The 18,571-nt window shown below is 39.3% G+C and overlaps 1 protein-coding gene across 1 annotated transcript in view; it reads right to left on the bottom strand.

Moving 5' to 3' along the window:
- Positions 1-18,571, bottom strand: part of EMB2754 (Vacuolar sorting protein 39) — a 78,428-nt gene that overhangs the window by 58,076 nt on the left and 1,781 nt on the right. The window contains exons 2-4 of the mRNA XM_089981667.1: positions 9,801-10,012; positions 2,863-2,994; positions 2,604-2,747 (exon numbers count right to left, since the gene is read on the bottom strand). Of these exons, the coding sequence (XP_089837793.1) occupies positions 2,604-2,747; positions 2,863-2,994; positions 9,801-10,012 (488 nt within the window). The remainder of the gene's footprint in view (positions 1-2,603; positions 2,748-2,862; positions 2,995-9,800; positions 10,013-18,571) is intronic.

The following is an 18,571-nucleotide window of genomic DNA, read 5'->3' as shown; positions in this document are numbered from 1 at the left end:
AACCCTTATGGACAAATCCATGACAAAGCCCTTGCAAACTCTCTTACACTTCAAAGTGCATAGTAAACTTTGTCATATTCATTCATGGGTTGCCCCACTATAGCCAATTGACCATAAATTTGCTTGAGGTAGACCAACTAATCTGAAAAAGACTTGTTCTCCATCTTGCACTCCATCAATAATTGTCTCAAGTACGTCATTAGCCATGCAAACTTGAGCATACGCCTCATGTAAAGCATTCCACAAATCTTGTGTTGCAGTAAGTCCAACTACTTGAGAAAGTATGTCTTCCAACAAAGTGAAATAAATCCACCTTATCAACCCTTGATCACAAATCGTCCAATCTTGATAGGTTGGATTTGGAGCCAAAAGTGTCTCTTTAGCCATCTTCCTTCACATCCTCATATGTGATGATAGCAGGTGTAGTCTTCCCATTACCATCTATGTGATCCATCAATCTAAAGAATTTGATGTGAGGCACAAGGACAATCTGCCAAGTAAAGTAACTGGAATCATCGAATTTAATATTGGACCTTAGGGAAGGAAATTTGTGAAGAGGAATCAGAAATGAGTCGGGCAGAATTTGGATTTTGGGAATTCACATGCAAAGAGAATGAAGTAGCATCCAAATTGGAGATATTATGTATAATAGAGGAGTGGAACCAATTGGTAGCGTCGATGAATTTTGTTCTTCCATGGCTAATTTCAAGGGCACAAGGCAAAACTTCTTTCTAACCATAGAACCCTTTTACCTCTCTGTCAACTTCTTTTCTTCTTTCTTCTTTCTTCTTCCTCTCTTTTTTCATCTTCTTTTTCTACAATAGGGAAAGCCAAACAAATATAAGAGAGACAAGAGGTAAAATAACTAACCGAATAAAAAAAAGAATTCAAGGAAATTAAGATCTATGTCACATGGGTGTGGGTGCGGGTGCGACACGGGTGCGGCACAATTTTAAAATTTTTGGACACGGGGACTCGGCAAAAAAAAAAATATATATATATATATATAGAATTTTATTTTATTTTTAAAATGCCACAGCTGACAGCACAGTCTGTGTGTCTGTGCACAGTCACAGGCACAACACTGTGCACTGTGCACAGGCACAGACTGTGCACTGTGCACTGTGCACAGTCACAGTCACAGTCACAGTCACAGTCACAGTCACAGTCACAGTCACAGTCACAGTCTGCACTGTGCCCTTTTTTATATATATTTTTAAATAAAAAATATAAAAATTTGGTTTTTTAGGGACATTTTTGGACTCGGTCAAAGTTGACCGAGTCCAAAATGTGGACGGACTCGGCCTGGACTCGTTGACCGAGTCCGACTCGGCATTGACCGAGTCCAGGCCGAGTCCGAAGCCGCACCCGAGTCCGCACCCGTGTCGGGGCGTGTCGACTCGGGTGCGGCACCTCCTTAGCCGAGTCCGTGTGACATAGATTAAGATGAAAAAGGGCACGTTACGGGTGACATCAACAAAGGGGCAGAGTGAAATCAGAGACTGTGAATGCAGCCTCAAAAATGCATGCCAAGGATAGAAGCACTCAGATAGATGAGAAGAATGAAGTAGAAGAGGAAAGAAGGAATGAGGGAGAAAAGCGAAAAGAAAAGGAGAGGAGGATGAGGTTGCTGGGAGTGGAAGAAAAGTAGGATTATGGAGAAGAGAAGAAGGTAATTAAATGATCCTCACAAGATGGGATGGTAGGTCTGATACCATGATAATTCTTCAATAAAAGAGGAAGGAGGAGGATAAGCCTTGTGGATAGAGAGTTCTAGCCCCAAAATGCATTCTCCAGTGTGGGGGTTGCACACTACTCTCTTATTATTAAGAGATTCTCTAATTGAGGTGGTACACAAAAGTCAACAATATTACAAGAATTATAATAATGCCACTCAAAAGTGGTGTGATATATGACATATACACTAAACTAATAAAACCAAAAACAATACTATACAATAAAATAACCAAACTAACAGTGTAAAATAACATAGCCTATGCATATCGCAAGATGCTCAATGATTCAAAATTACCAAAAAGCCCCTTTCATGATATACTGTCCAGTCTAATACCCTCTATGTCACAAAGACACTTTACTCAACATGTGCATCCCATGTCACTCGGACACCAGAACACTTCATGGATATAGTTAAACACAATCATCGATTTGTCATTAATTTTGATCTATTTCCTTTTACGATCATGATTACTTATTTTATATTTGCCTGCGTTCCTTTTCTTTTAAAATTTGTCATCAATTATATTATGTTTCAATTTCAACTTAGTTTTATTATTTGATTTTTTAATTATAGTGATTTTGAATTATTGTTATATACATATATACATCTATGTGTGTGTATGGTTGTGTCCCTGTATGCTGATTTTTGAGAATTGTCATGTCATACCAAGCATATCCCTGTTGTCTCTTATTCCCGCAGTGGTATCCATGTGACAAAGAATACCATACACAATAAGGAAAACACATACAGAAAAGTTGGAGGCAGTAATAGCATTGAGCAAGCACCCCTTAGCAACACATTCTTATATACAAAGGATGTCCAACTATACAAGCCACACATACAATTTGGAATGCGTTACAGATACCTGGGCACCAAGAGGGACAGGTAATAGCCCATAAACAGAAGTGTCTAATGCAGCTATCACATAACCATTGCCTGAAAAAAGATGACGAACATCTCTGAGAACAACAGTTTGTACCAATTGATAAGGAGCTCTGAGAGATCGAATCTGCAAAACCATATCTAAATCAAAGTCCCAATGATGGTCCAAACATTTGTCAAGATAAAAGGAATGGTTTGCATATGGTCGTTTTTTGTTCAACTGCTAGACTATGTCATTGTACCTCGATATGTCTTGGCAAACGAGCTACAGCATATGGCATTTGAATAGTGACAGATCCTGGTGGTTCCGACCAACATATCCGACCCTCTTGTAATAACTTTCCATTTTGGTCCACAAAAACTCCAATATTATCCTGCATGTAACACACACACTAAAAAATCATTAACTTGTCAGCTTGTAAATTTGGTAGTTATGTTCAGTTATAGTTTTAGAAATGCATGTCATTATGAAGTCATTTTGTTGATTCATATGCAGTTAGTCATTGCAAAAAGAGTGTTTGCTCCAAATTACTTCCTAATTTTCTTTTTGTTCCTATCCCTCATGAACTGTTGTTTTAAAAATCAAATTTTTAAAATTCCATTGTAGAATGTCCTGTCCTACTGCAGAGAGGTTGAGGAAATTTATGGACAATCATATCAGCACACAGCTTTCACCTTCACCATTTCAGTATTTATTAAAGCATTAGATATAAGTCACCATAAAACTAGGGGTGGACATCGAGTCGGGCATCCCAACGCCAATCGGGTACCAGGCCCGACACGAGCCGGGCTCATGCCGAACATTGAAGGTCTAGCCCGATTAATATGTGGCCAGGCCCGACCCGATAACTAATCAGGTCAGGCTTGGGCACATGGCTCGGCTCGAGTCAGGCCCTTATGGGTCAAAAAAACTTAAAATGTTACACACTTTTTGAAAAACGTTAAAAAGTAAGTTTCTTAAATTTTAGAAAAAATGTGCCCTTCCTTCCACCCTTTATAACCAATAGATAAAAAACAAAAAACTGGCCAGCTGTCAAAGCTGCCAGTCTGATGTGGCACAAGAAAAGGAAAGAAAGACGTGTCTTTCGTTCTCTCTCGGTTTTTGGGAGACGAATAGGCAACACCCTTCTCTTTCTTTTTCAAATTCCAATTTCAAGTTTCCAACAAAACCCCTTTAACTCCCTTTCCAAATTCCAACACCGCCCCTTTTATTTCCTTTTCAAAATCCAATAAACCTCTCTCTCTCTCTCTCTCTCTCTCTCTCTCTCTCTCTATATATATATATATATATATATATATATATATATGTGTGTGTGTGTGTGTGTGTGTGTGTGTGTGTGTGTGTGTGTGTGTGTGGCCAGAAAGGGGTAGTGCTCCCTTTCCAGCAGGTTAGCCAGGGTGATTTCTCTCTCTAAGCCTGAACCTGGCCTATCGGGCAGGTCACATACACTGGCTAAGAAGCCCGACCCAAAAATAATAAGGTCAGGCTTTCAGCAATCAGGCAAGTCATTCGAGCCTGTAGGGCCTTTGCGGGCCTGCTATAGGGTCGGCCTGGCCCGACCCTGTTAAGATTACTCTATCCTTTTTTGTATGTATATAATATATTATATATTTATGTACATATATACATATATGTATGATAAATTATTTGTAAAGTTAACTAGTTGTTGGGAACTCAGCCCAACAACTAGATTTGTGTTGGGAACTAAGCCCAACAGCCAGATTTCTAGTCCAATGGCTAGAGAGGACTTTCTCTCATCTCTTTACTCTATCACTTCCTCTCTTTTCTCTCTATATATATGGGGTGTGTGTGCCTATTGTGTATGAGAGAGTGATGGGTAGTATAGGCTCATGAGTGTGAGTGTATTTGCGTAGTGAGGTATTTTGTATAATGTTTTTCTTTGGCTTATGTATTTCAAGGTTCATTATTAATGAAGATACATATTCATAAAGTCTTGTGTTTGTTGTATTTATTTTTCATTCATTTGTATTGCATGTTGGTATTTGTGTTTGGGTTTTGAGTGCCTTGGATTCCACACCACTTCATGACATGATATAAGAGCCAAGGCATCATGGTCTTGAAGTCTTGTTCGTGATCATGCTTCAAAGGAAAAATTCCAACTTGATTAATGGCTTGGATTCAAGGCTCTCTCATTCTGGTATGTACACTATGACGTTATGGCATGTGTTTAAAATGAAATTATTTTAAAATGAATATGTTTTTCATAAATCCATTGAAAGTAGAATTTGTAAAAATTATTGTATCTTGACATATGGTTTTGTGTAAACATAAAATTTGATTATAGATAAGTGTATTTTGCAAAAGTATATAGTTTCTTAAAATTTTATATGTTTTTCATGTTTGGCAAAATACTAAATTTTATGATGTCCTCCCTTGTATGACGCTTAATGAGTTTATTCACATGAATCATCTTGTGATTATTATGATATTTTGATGAATTTTAGCTTGTGATATGCATGATATTTTGAATATATTCTTGTAATCCTTAATATTGTATGCTCTCCATTATCGTGTGAATGTGTTTACATGATTTCTTGAGTTCAAATCATGATTCTTGATATATTGTGTGAATTTTCTATGTTGAAAAAATTGGTTTAAACCAGAGTTACCGGAAGCGCCTAGGCGTATGGGGAAGTGTGCTTCCCCGATACGCACTTCAGAAGCGTGAAACGTCGCCCTTCCAAAACGCGTGGGGAAGCATCCCCTTTTTTTGGGAAGCGCGCTTCCCTTTTATGGGAAGCACGCTTCCCCCTCGCTTCCCATTTTTTCGCTTCCTAGGTCGCTTCCGAGACGGTTCGTAATTTTCTTCTAAGTGGTCCCACGCTTCCCCGCTTCCTAAATTTTTTAAAGTGCCTCGCTTCCCGCTCCCGCTTCCTCGACTGGTAACTCTGTTTTAAACTCTTGAATGATTTACTCATTAAGTCGTAGATGCTATAAATTGTTTAGAAATATCACGAATGGTTTATAGGCTCTCATGAGATTGCGCTATTATTATTGTGTGACATCAATGTTTGACTTTATGTTGTTGCTATATTTAAAACCATCTTAATGTGCAAAATTATTTTGTAAAGGATTAATGATTGATTGAGTATGAACTTTGATGGTTTAAATTTATGAGATTAAGGAGTGATTCTTATATTTAATGGAATATTATCTCTTGATTTATTTTCTTGGGTATATGTCATGAGTAGCATTTGTGATTGCTAATATCAACTTATTTTTTATTGCATGAGCATGCTTTAATATCATGTACTTGAATGCATTCTTTTACATATTTTATATGATCTCTTAGTTAACATCCATGGTGTGCTCTCTCATGAGTCCCTATATGTGTATACGCCTATTTATTAGGCCTTTTTTCTTATAAAAAGCTACCATATTTTTATGTATTGAGCTCTTGTGCCTCTTAGTGATTGGTGGTGTTTAGAATCTTTGTGTTTGTGCTTCTGCTACTTTTTTATACTTCTTTTTGGTCCCTTAATGGACTTATGGTTTAGGGTAAGCTAGCTCCTTGGCCATTTCGTATTGTTTTTTATATAATCTTGTTGCCTTTGCTTGCACAAGATTCATGATATATTGTCAATCAACACCTTGTCTACATTATATCCTAAAATCATTAGTAAAACTAATTTGAAATAATGTTTTCTAAATCATTTATTATTTGAACTCACATTATTTGAAATTTATTTTCACGAGTTCTTTGTTGTCATCTTAGTTGTCAAAAGTTACGCCTAGGCTGGCTAGGCTTAGGGCCACCGCCTAGGCTTATGAGTCTAGGCAGTAGGGCCCTGGTTTTTTACTTAGGTTGCTTAGGTTGTCCATGCCTAAACCGCAAGAACATAGTTGTCATGCTTTTTCTAATTCTTTTCTCTTTTCTTTTATTTTTTTCTTGTTCCTGCCCCAAAAGCTTTTTTTTTTATTCTCTCCTTTTCTTCTTTTGGTTTTTTTACCTTAAGTTTTTCTTCTTTCTGCTCCTTTCACCCCTCCGCTTAGTTGTCAAACGTGGAGCCTAGGCACTGCCTAGGCAGCCTAGCCGAGGTAGCCTCTTGGTCTAATACGCAGTTGCACAAACATATATATGTTTTATGTGTAATTGTATATAATTATATAATTTAACATATCATAAACATATATTATAAATTTACAATATTATCTGTTTATATTATATATATAATTATATATATACATATCTTTGTACTTAATTCACATATAATTTATAAGCGTATGAGTTATCTATTTGACTGTTTTTATGTAATATAATTGCTTTTCAATGTTCGACAACATATTATTTGTCTATTGCTTATTGTTGATTGATTTTATGTTGTATACATGTTTGTTATTAAGTTAAGTAGTTTGTTTACATATTTTGTATATCATTTTTTATTTTTTTTATTTGGGGCACCACCAAGTTTGCCTAGGCCCCGCCTAAGCTTAGCCTAGCGCCTTTGACAAGGAAGGTTGTCATGTTATGGCATTTGGTTGTCCACCACATATTTTTATATGATGCATCTTTTCTTTTTGGCCTTGTTATTGAACCAGACTTTTTTGTTGAGGTGAGTTGTGTGTACCTTGATTTTTGTCTATTTAGATTGTCAGCTTATAATCCAGCTCTAACTGGCAATTGTTTGATCTCTAGTTCTATGAGTGTGTTGTATCACTCATTTGTTTATGTGGTGATTGTTACAATATTAGATTTTTGATGTCGTGTTTTTTTTGCGATGATAGTTATACTTTTGAAACATGGAGTTTCAAAAGATTGTTAAAATTGTTATTTTTATTCTTCTTGACAGTTTGTTTTCATTACAAGCTCTCTTACCTCTTGTGTTTCCTCTTATTATGCCTCTTATCTAAGCGTCATTATATGTAGACAAGAGATGTTTATTCACATTTTTTGCGTGTTTGCTTAGCCTATTAGTAGCATTATGATTATGCTTTTGCTCTAGTAGCTGATACACTTTTTATGAGTGTCATTATAAGTAGACAAGAGATGTTTATTCATATTTTTGTGTGTTTATTTTGCCTTTATGTAGCATTGTGATTATACTCTTGTTCTAGTTGTTGATACACTTATTTTGAGTGTCATTATATGTAGACAAGAGATGTTTTAACGTGGTGAGTTATATGTACCGATTGGCTATGCTCTTGTTCTAGTCATTGATACACTTGTTTTAAATATCATTTTATGTAGCCAAGAGATGTTTGTTATTCACACTTTTTGTGCGTGTTTTAGCCTATTAGTGGCATTGTGATTATGTGCTTGTTCTAGTGGCTGATACACTTAAATTTTGAGGTTTGAAAGTCTAGCAAAGTGATTGCTTGTAGTGATCAAACTATTGTTGAGATTTACAAATATCATTGGATTTTTAAATCTCTTTAAAAAAATTTATATTTGTCCTTGTATGACAAAAGGTTATTGAAATATTTTTCATGCAATTTTACATTGAGTATGCTTTAATTGCATGACTAAGATACTTTAAATTTGTTTCATGATTGGCTGCCTTGTGTATATATTAATATTGGTAAAAATATCATTTCTTGATATTTGTGGGATTTTAAATCTCTTCATAGTTCTTGAAAGATTTTCATTGTTATCTCTTAAAATTGCCCACAAGTGATTTTTTCATTGATTCTAAACTATTGCATGGTTCATTCGGATATGCATTAGTTGTGTGGTTAATATGGCTTCTAAAATTGATCGATCCATGTTTATTTATATCTTCTTAAAATCCTTATTAAATGACTTGAATCATTTCTTATATCTTCTGCTGTGTATGAAATAAAATCTATCTACAAATATTTTACTCTCCTTTGGGAAATTTTGTGATTTAAACTCTTTTGTGAGTTATTGCTTCATGGTATTGATGTTGTTGAAAACCTGTCTTTTATGTATTAATGTGCATTTTGTGATAAATATATGTGTGCATGATTTTCATGAAATTAATGTGATTATTGACTTTATCTTTTCGATATTTTATGCTTGCATCTCTTTTAATAATATGCAATTATGTTCCCTTGTGAATTAAGAACTATGGTTTCTTAAAAATTATCTATCAAAGTGAGTCACTCAATGACTATTGTGTTTTAAAACTTAATGATTTTTCAAAATTAATTTTTTTAAATGATTTTAAAAATTATTAAATTGTTTTACTAAATAATTTTTATATATTGTATTTTTTGTGTGTTTGGTCATCCTCTCTCCATAATATATAATTGATATAGTTTATTTTTTTTATTTTTTATGTTTTATGATATATATGTGTATGTATAGTTGGAATGTTTTGTTAGCTCTATTTACAGATTCTCAAATATTGATGATATTGAAGATCCTAAAGACCTTTTGTATAATAGAGCATAAGATTGAAGATCAAGAGCATCCTTTAAGGAAACAACGAATGGAAGAACTTGATGAAGTCATGAAGACATTTTATGTAATGGTTTTGTTTTTTGCATCCTTTCGGGTCATGAAGATCAAGAGCATCCTTTCGGCAATCAAGCAAGTCATTCGAGCATGTAGGGCCTTTGCGGGGCTGTTATAGGGTCAGCCTGGCCCGACCCTGTTAAGATTACTCTATCCGTTTTCTATGTATATAATATATGATTTGTAATACTAGTTGTTGGGAACTCAGCCCAACGGCTAGATTTGTGTTGGGAACTAAGCCCAAAAGCTAGATTTCTAGTCCAATGGCTAGAGAGGACTTTCTCTCTCATCTCTTTACTCTATCGCTTCCTCTCTTTTCTCACTATATATATGGGGTGTGTGTGCCTATTGTGTGTGAGAGTGATGGGTAGTATATGCTCATGAGTGTGAGTGTATTTGCGTAATGAGGTATTTTGTATAATGTTTTTATTTGGCTTATGTATTTCAAGGTTCATTATTAATGAAGATACATATTCATAAAGTATTGTGTTTGTTGTATTTATTTTTCATTCATATGTATTGCATGTTTGTATTTGTGTTTGGGTTTTGAGTGCCTTGGATTCCGCACCACTTCGTGACAGACCTAATGTCCACCCCTACAAACGAGCAATCTCACACACCAAAACCTAGTCAAACCTCTTGCAAGTAATTGAATGTGATTCCTAAATTGTGCAAAAGTACCTTGACAGCAGCAAGTTCATTAAAACTAGCAGGTGCTCTCAGTTAAACATCAACAGTACCTTTCCAAGTAGAAGCTCTCCAGAAGGAAGTGGTGTGATTAAAGGGGCAGCAATCCTTCCACATGGAAATACCTCAGATAGTGCTCCATTTGTGCTGTTCATTATCAAGTATTCTTTTCTGATACCCAAACAAATATTTTCACCACACCATATCATTGACTTAATTATATCAGGAACATTGAATTCTTTCATCTCTGCAAACTCTTTACCACCTATTGGCAAGTAAACACAAGTTGCAAACAGTGTTAGTAAAGAGCTATCCAAGAGAACGCCATAAAATCATGTGAAGTGCGAGGGACATGATGAATGATCATAGAGCAGAATTCAGTTGTGATATGTCTCATATTTCACTAAAATAAAAAGAAGAAAAACAAGACAAAGAAAGGAAATGGAAAATAGAGAGAGAACCTATATAGTTTATTTAAAATTGTTCAAACTTCAAAGAACTCGTAGAAGTACCAAAGTAGCCCTACGTCCCAAGTTCCCGTATCGCCAAATGCAAAAAGTAGTCCCATCAATGAATTGGATAAAGAAGTACCTGATAACTGTTCTAGGGAAATACTACACATTCAGAAAGTTCAACTTCCATCCTTTTCACAGTTTAAACTTCATAATAGTATATTATAGAGCAAGGCATGAATTGACCACATGAACATCCATCTCCCAAAGATTGCGTGTCTGTACTAATCATAAAAAATGTTTACAGAATACAGTGTTTCATATCTCCCCCGTAAAAGCTTGATGCTAGCCATTTACTAGTCCAATTGAAGACCAATAAGTAAGATCATTTCTTTCTTAAGCATGCATTAGAAACAATAGTAGGCAGCAATCCTTCCACATGGAAAAAACTCAGATAAAGCTCTGGTTGTGTGGTTCATTATAATGTATTCTTTTCTCATACCAAACAAATATTTTGACATACCATATCATTGACTATTACATCAGAAATGTTGAATTCTTTCACCTTTTTTAATCCTTTGTCACCTATTGGCAAGTAAATACAAGTTGCAAATAAGTGCTTAAAGTAAATGCAAAGAGATATCCAAGAAAACACCAAGAAATAATCTGAAGAACGATGGACCTTTTTTTTAAAGATCTTTTTCAACAAGAGAAATGGACATGCTATCACAGAGAGGCAAACTATCATAGTGAAAAATACCATGATATTTTTTCAGCCATTTGAAATGGCTAAGATATTTGTTAGTTTCAAAATGTCGCAATATTATTAGATATTTGTAAAGTCACAATAATACTACCATACTTTGAAAATAACACAAAATATAATGTGTTTTTAGCTATTTTGTTTTAACCTTGGACAAAATCTAAAGAAAATTTGAGCCCTCTTTCACTTCTCAAGTCTCAAACAATTGCCCCCTTTTTCACTTCTATCTCTTTGGCGCTGAAACAAGTCTCTCTCTCTCTCTCTCTCTCTCTCTCTCTCTCTCTCTCTCTCTCTGAACAGTGACCAACCAGCAATATTCACCATCTCTGGAATTAGATAAGACTCTGGCAACTGAGCATCCATGGTGGCTACCAGTGTCCATGTTTTAATGTCATTTTTTGGCAAGAGCACAAAGGATTGCAAATTTCATGCACAAATTGGGAAAAAAAACTTATAAGAAGCTATACAAAGAAAAAGAGAAATATGACAACCTGGAGTTGCTCGTTTTGCTACTAATTTTTACCAAAAGAGGGTAAATTGATGTTTTTGGTAGCTTATGCAAATTGGCAAAAAAAGAAATTTGGGGGGGGGGGGGGGGGGGGAATGAAGCTCTGTTTGGGAATCCATGTTGAAGGGAGTTGCAAGGAGTCGAGGGAAGTACAACTACTGGATTTGAAGAGAAATGGATTTCAAAGGAGTTGTGGAGTCCCTCTTTTGTTTGGAAGCATAAACAACTCCTTCAAGGATTCAGGCTTTTAACTACTACTGATTCATCACCTTGTTTGGGAACCCGTAGCATGGTATTTGAGTAGCAAAGAATGTAGAGAAAAGATATATCATATTTAATGGAATAACTGACATTTAAATTTTTTAACAAACAAGTAATATTTAAATCATTGTCTTCTGTGGAAAAACAATTTTACATATAATATGGATTACAATTGGATTGAATCTCATGCACACAAAAAATAGGTATACTTTTAAAGCTTTGTTTTACCCTATGTCACACGGACTCGGCTAAGGAGGTGCTGCACACGAATCGACACGCCCCGACACGGGTGCGGACTCGGGTGCGGCTTCGGACTCGGCACGGACTCGGTCAATGCCGAGTCGGACTCGGTCAACGCCGAGTCGGACTCGGTCAACGCCGAGTCAGACTCGGACAACGCCGAGTCGGACTCGGTCAACGAGTCCAGGCCGAGTCCGTCCACATTTTGGACTCGGTCAACTTTGACCGAGTCCAAAAATGTCCCTAAAAACAAATTTTTTATATTTTTTATTTAAAAATATATATATAAAAAAATGCACAGTGCAGACTGTGACTGTGCTGCGTGACTGTGACTGTGCACAGTGTTGTGCCTGTGACTGTGCACAGTCACAGTCTGTGACTGTGCACAGACACACAGACTGTGCTGTCAGCTGTGGCATTTTAAAAATAAAATAAAATTATATATATATATATATTTTTTTTTTTTTGCCGAGTCCCCGTGTCCAAAAATTTTAAAATTGTGACATAGGTTTTACCCAATAATTGATGCATTCAATTTTAATAAAAGCAAACTAACTGAAAAATGCAAACTAAAAGCATAAGGGACATTAAAAAATGAAATAGGAGATTGCTTATCATTTCAATCAACTATCTAATTTGTGAGGCCCACCCAAGCATCAACCTCAAGCTTCCTAACAATAATGGCCAAAAAGACCTACATCTACAAGCTATTGATAAATTGGATTAGATCTGAATCCAACCAAATATCTAATTTCAAACGGTGATTTTAATCCAAAAAACTTTGAATATGTAAATCTAAATCGATATTAGAAACAAAGCTTAGGTTTGGACCAAAGATTTGAACAAATCCAATCCATTTTTTACCCTATTACTAAGAAAGCAAAGAATTTAGATATGGGTCAGATATCCAATTGAATATGAGTCCATTCAGTTAGATTTGACAAAAAAAAAACTAACTATTGATATTCAACCTAAATATGGATTTTATATAGAGATTCTAGGTTCATATATGACTCCAAATCCAAACAAGATACATCAATGTTATGGAGTCAATATTGTTTCTGATTCAAATCTAATGTCTGACCATTGTGTGGGATTTGGGTTACCTAGATCCAAATGAATATGAAATGACTAACATGAGAGAGAGAGAGAGGTGAATGTCTTTCGATAACTACCCACCGGAGGTGAACGTCTTTTGGTAACAAATTGTAACGCCCCAAATTTCAAACTTGCTAACATTTTCAGAAAAACAGGCAAGAGACTAGATATATCTCTTTCCTTCAGAGTTTGTTTATGAAATCAACGAAAGATTTTTCTTTGATAAATCACAAGGCAAGATCACAACTTTGGGCACGTTAGCTAAAAGAACCAAAACTCACAAGATTCGGATATCCTAAGGGAAATCCGATACAAACCCAAGCGTCCAGGACGCGAGCTAAGAGCAGGAAGAAGAAGTCTTGAAGTCATCTTGCAATCACGCCATCGCCCGTAGAGTACCTAAACATCACCTGTACCCATAGAATGGGTTAGTTTCACGAAAAACTAGTAGGTGCACAAGAGAGACTACAAGGAACTGAATTAAGTACATTTAATTCAGTAGGTTACGCAGTTTGTAGGTTACGCAGTTTAAAGCAGATATGCAGTTAAACAGGTAAGCAATGCAAGCAAGTAAATAGTGCAAACGCGTAAGTAGTACAAGCGAATAAGTAGTGCGAATGCACAAGTAGTGCAACCAGTAAGCAGTTCGAAGCAAGTAAGCAGTGCAACTGACAAACGCACCATACGATTCAATTGATCGTAAGCTGTGAACTACCACGCAACTAGCTTGTTCTCGTTCCTAGAACGAGGTCTCTGCACTGAATCAGTATCAGGGCATCTTTTGTCGCTCTCACGACTTCTAACAAACGCTTTGTCCTAAACAACCTTAATCTATTCTCATCTCTCAAAGTCTTCCGCGGCTGACTGTCACCGGTTACGACGCACTAAGGCGTCATACTTCCTCAGAAAAGCCCACCCTTCCGTAGAAGGTCCAAAACATAAACACTAACTCAAATCACTAACGATCTGATTCTCACATCTGAGCCATGCATGTAATCATGCTAAAACAGAAAGCCGAAACTATGAATTCATAGTTAGCTATCACAAACAATCTTAGAAGATCGTCACAGCTTACCATAACTTTTTATGGTAAGCAAAAACACAAGATCCACGTTGGATCGTTCGGTCCGAGAGATATACGACCGGACAAGGAATTACTGCCCTAGAGGGTATACCTGATCTTGGACCCTACACTTCCTCACAGGAGTTCACTGTCTTCGCGGCTACCCGTTCGTGGACAGTGTACATCCTCACAGAGAAACCTTTGGGAGACCGATCCCTAACAAATGCCACATCCAATGAAAATCATTGCGATACACGCATCAACACAAATGACCGCTCTCAGGGTCAATATCCACTAATACAAACAACAAGATCAACGCCGGATCACCTGGTCTGGGAAATGTATAATCTCACAAGGAATTCCGTCCTAGATGGTATACCTGGTCTTGGACCATACACTTCCTCACAGGAGTTCACCGCCTTTGCGGCTACCCGTTCGTGGACAGTGTACATCCTCACAGAGAATCTACCACTCTAGTCGGGTACCTGGTCTTGATCATACACGCCCTCGCAGATAATCCTTTGGAGATCAAGTGCTCGACAAACACCCCACTCAGTGATACATGCATCAATAATTGACTGCTCTAAATCATTGACCGCCTCGGGGTCGGTAGCCACAATATAGGCACAAACATGCATATCAGCAATATGCATCGTATCACTTCACATAGAAGCATATAATCATACGCATCGTGTTATTGCCATAAGGAATATTGCAATCCTTAAATAGGCCCTCAAAGCATGTGTAAACGACACATGAGAACGCGCAGATATGGCAATCCAATTAATACTATGGGCAAAGGGTAACTAACTTTACCCGTCAGCCAAACAAAACAACTGAATAAGACAAGCACTCATAACAATGCTCGTAAAACATATAATTACCCTAAAATGGCTCAGTCTATCAACAAGTAATTAAATTAATCATGAGGCATAAACCATTGCATCACAAGCCATTCATAAGGAATCATACGGCAGCAGTTATATCACAATATGTAAGCAGCTTTTAAGACAAGCGGCCACATCAATCCTAGTTTTCACCAGTTCGTAGAGTACGAGCTGTATGCAATCACATCAATCATAAGAGATGTAAGCCAACAAGTGCTACGCTACAATAAGCACCAAACAGTCCGACCAAGGGATAAAGCAAGTCGCATGCTAATATGTAGCAACTGACATAATGCTATTATTATAAGCATTTAACTAGTATGAGAAGCTCCTTATTACTCCGCAAAGAACTGCATAATCAGTTTAACCAACTAGAATAATGCCTTGACAGGCGTGCACAGCTCAACGAGTAGCATACTAAACTATCGAGCAAGCAAGCGAATTAGTAGTGCAAGCGAATCAATAGTGCAGGCGAGTCAGTAATGCAAGTGAATCAGTAGTGCAAGCGAGTCAGTAGTGCAAGCGAATCAGTAGTGCAAACGAGTCAGTAGTGCAAGCGAGTCTCACGACCCAACAACCAAATGTGAACAGACTTTATGTTCTGATATTACTGGCCTGCGGGTACGCGCAGGCAAAACGTAGAAACAACTGAGACTAGTTCGGGCGTCTGTTATTCTATGTATTTTTAATAACCCGAATAGCTAGTTGAGTCCGCTCCAAAGGGGACGGCTTTAGCCGAGAGAGGATTCTCCAGAGGCTGAAAAAGCAGTGTCACGGATGCATCCAACTTTGGTAGAAGTCTTGAGCTAACTATTATAGCCCCTTTCCCCTTAACTCCAATGACTGGGGAGGCCGGATCATTGCCCGTGGGGTGGTTGTTAACAACCTGTCCATTGGAGTTTTGTACTGATCTGTCCTCTCCCTTGATAGACAACCAGAAGCGAATGGGTGTGTTAGGGGTTGCTTAACTAACGACCCATTCTATGTTGTGGTCTTTAAACCACTCAAGCATTTTGCCTGTGAAGGCGAATGTGAGGTCATTTATGTGATTACAACATTTTGCATTTAGCGTTGTTCGAGGTCGCACGACCGTCTCATCCAATCATCGCAGTACTAGACGTGTCGTGCACGACTACAAGTACTCTAGGATGAAGGGGGTATAGTTCCTCAATAGAAGCCTAAACAGGAGTGTTTCACAAAGATGTAAAGTTTATCAACTTTACTTTATCTTTTGAAAGAGCAGTACCTTGTACCAACATTATACATGTGATTATCTCGAATCAAATCCGCTATCGGGGTATCTACATGTCTCGCATGACTCGATACTGACCTCGATAGACGGGACACGGGTTTCTCAACAGGACACCTGCTAAGAAGTTCGCTCGAACCCCCAATTCGGGATCACTCGAGATAAGCCAAGAAGGCGAGCAGAACCAGCCAGTCACATCCTTCCAAATGCTTCGATTTCGAGCAGTCTTTGATGCTTTTGCGCAGCTCCCTAAAATCTCAAGTCGACTCTGCAGAACTGCGCACACGAAGAGCCAGGATCCTTATGAGGTATCCCTCTCCCTTAGACGAGAGTGTATCGCCAGCTCCCGACTGAACTCTTGTCACAAGAGGGAGTGATAGATGTCTCTTGCATCCTCCACGAGGATGCCTCACACGCGTATGCAATGAGCGAATACCTAAGCGTCATCTGCAATAGCAAGGCAGTAACAACACATGTGCAAAAGCAAGAGCCTAACGCAAAGCGCGACGGCAAAGTAAAGACCGTAAGCAGAAGTGCAACGCAAAACCTATGCGCGATGCGCGACGGCAAAGTAAAGGCTGTAAACAGGAGTGCAACGCAAAACCTTTGTGTGATGCGCAACGGCAAGGTAAAGGACAAGGATCGCGAAACCGCGTCCTTGAGTTAAATGCATACTCGTATAAATATATATATTTCTATATATATATATTTATTTAATGGTCCTTTTTTAGTTAATTGAACTTAATTCAATTGTCCAAGTCTTCTGTGCAATCTTCCCCTACCTTTGAGAGTTGCAAACTTGCTGTCGTCCGCGGATGTACGCGATTGGTGGCTCAGGTCGCAGAGCGCGAGCGAGATCCGTCGTACGAGCTGCAAAAGTAACGATCTTAGCAAGCTAATACCAAAATAGGAAGTCAGGGGCACTGCCATCGTCCTGACGTAAAGGAAGCAGAGGCAGGGGCATCGTGCCCTTGCGCACCTGCTATAAGCGCAATAAGCAGGGGCAGGGGCTGCGAGCCCCTGCTGACTTGTCGTCGGCGGACTCCGAGGAGGCAGGGGGTTGCACCCCTGCCCGAAGAAGACAACGAGGGAGGCTTCGCCCTGCCTGCCATGAGAGCAAGGAGGCGAGACCCTTCCCTGCAAGCCACTAAGGGAGAGGCAGTAGGCCGCACCTTGCCTGGCGAATATGCAAAGAGGGCTAGGGGACTCGGTCCTCTGCCATCTCTGCAAAAAGGGCAACGGCGACGACCTTGTTCCGTCCTGCAAAAAGAAACAAGGATAGGGGATGAGCCCCTGCTTGCCAAGCAGAAACAGAACACAGGGAGGGCTCAGCCCTCCCCCGAACAATAGAGGGAGGAAGGGGGTCTCGGCCCCCCCTTCCCAGCGAAACACAGAAACAGGGAGGGGATTGACCCCTTCCCTACGCAATGAACAAGCAGGGAGGGGCTCGACCCCTCCCCCTGTATAAAAGACAAGCAGGGAGGGTCTCGACCCCTCCCCTAACATCAAGGGACCGAGGAGGGGGCTCGACCCCTCCTCCTGCATATTGCGAAAGCAGAGGGGGTTGAACCCTCCCCTGCATAGCACGTAGGCAGGGAGGGCTCGAACCCTTCCCCTCAACAAACAGAGGCAGGGAGGGTCGAACCCTCCCCTGCACGACCAAAAAGGAGACAGGGAGGACTCCACCCTCCCTATGGCCAAGAAGAGACATGGAGGGGTCTCGACCCTCCCTGTGAAAACAAAAGGGCAGGCAGGGGCCCCAAAACCCCCTGCCAGAACCCTTCTCACAGGCGGTAGGGGTTTTACCCCTGCCGACCTGTCGGCTAAGTGGCAAGGGCTCGACCCCTGCCGACTTACCTGCATAAAAGGCAAGTAGGGGAGGCGGGGCTTGCCACCCTGTCGTCCAAGGCATGAGCAGCCCCTCCCCTGAAGCCCAACGCCCAAGAAAAGAAGCGATGCAGGCGGCAGCCCTGCCGCCTGCCGAAAAGAAGAGGGGGGAAAATGAGGGGAGGTGCTCAGCACCTCCCTCCCTGGCAGACCTAGAGCCACCACGATTGGTGGCTCTGGTCAACCGACCCTTGAAGAGGAGGGTCGAGGGAGACGAAGAGGAGAGAAGGAGAAAAAGAAGTGTACCTGGGGGTTGCCGGCATCGGCGACAGCGTCGACGGAGGGAACAAAGGTAGTCGACGATGGCAGCAACGGAGGGGGGTATCCGGCGAGAAGAGGGAGCTCCTACGTCGGGGGCTCCTCTGGGGAGGCTTCCGGAAGGTGCTTGTCGGAAGGGGGGCGTCGGCGGCGATGCT

The sequence above is a fragment of the Nuphar pumila genome, chromosome 11 (genome assembly GCF_984573655.1).
Source record: "Nuphar pumila chromosome 11, dmNupPumi1.hap1.1, whole genome shotgun sequence".
In the NCBI taxonomy this organism is placed as follows: Eukaryota; Viridiplantae; Streptophyta; class Magnoliopsida; order Nymphaeales; family Nymphaeaceae; genus Nuphar; species Nuphar pumila.
This window is presented reverse-complemented; position numbering and strand designations above follow the sequence as displayed.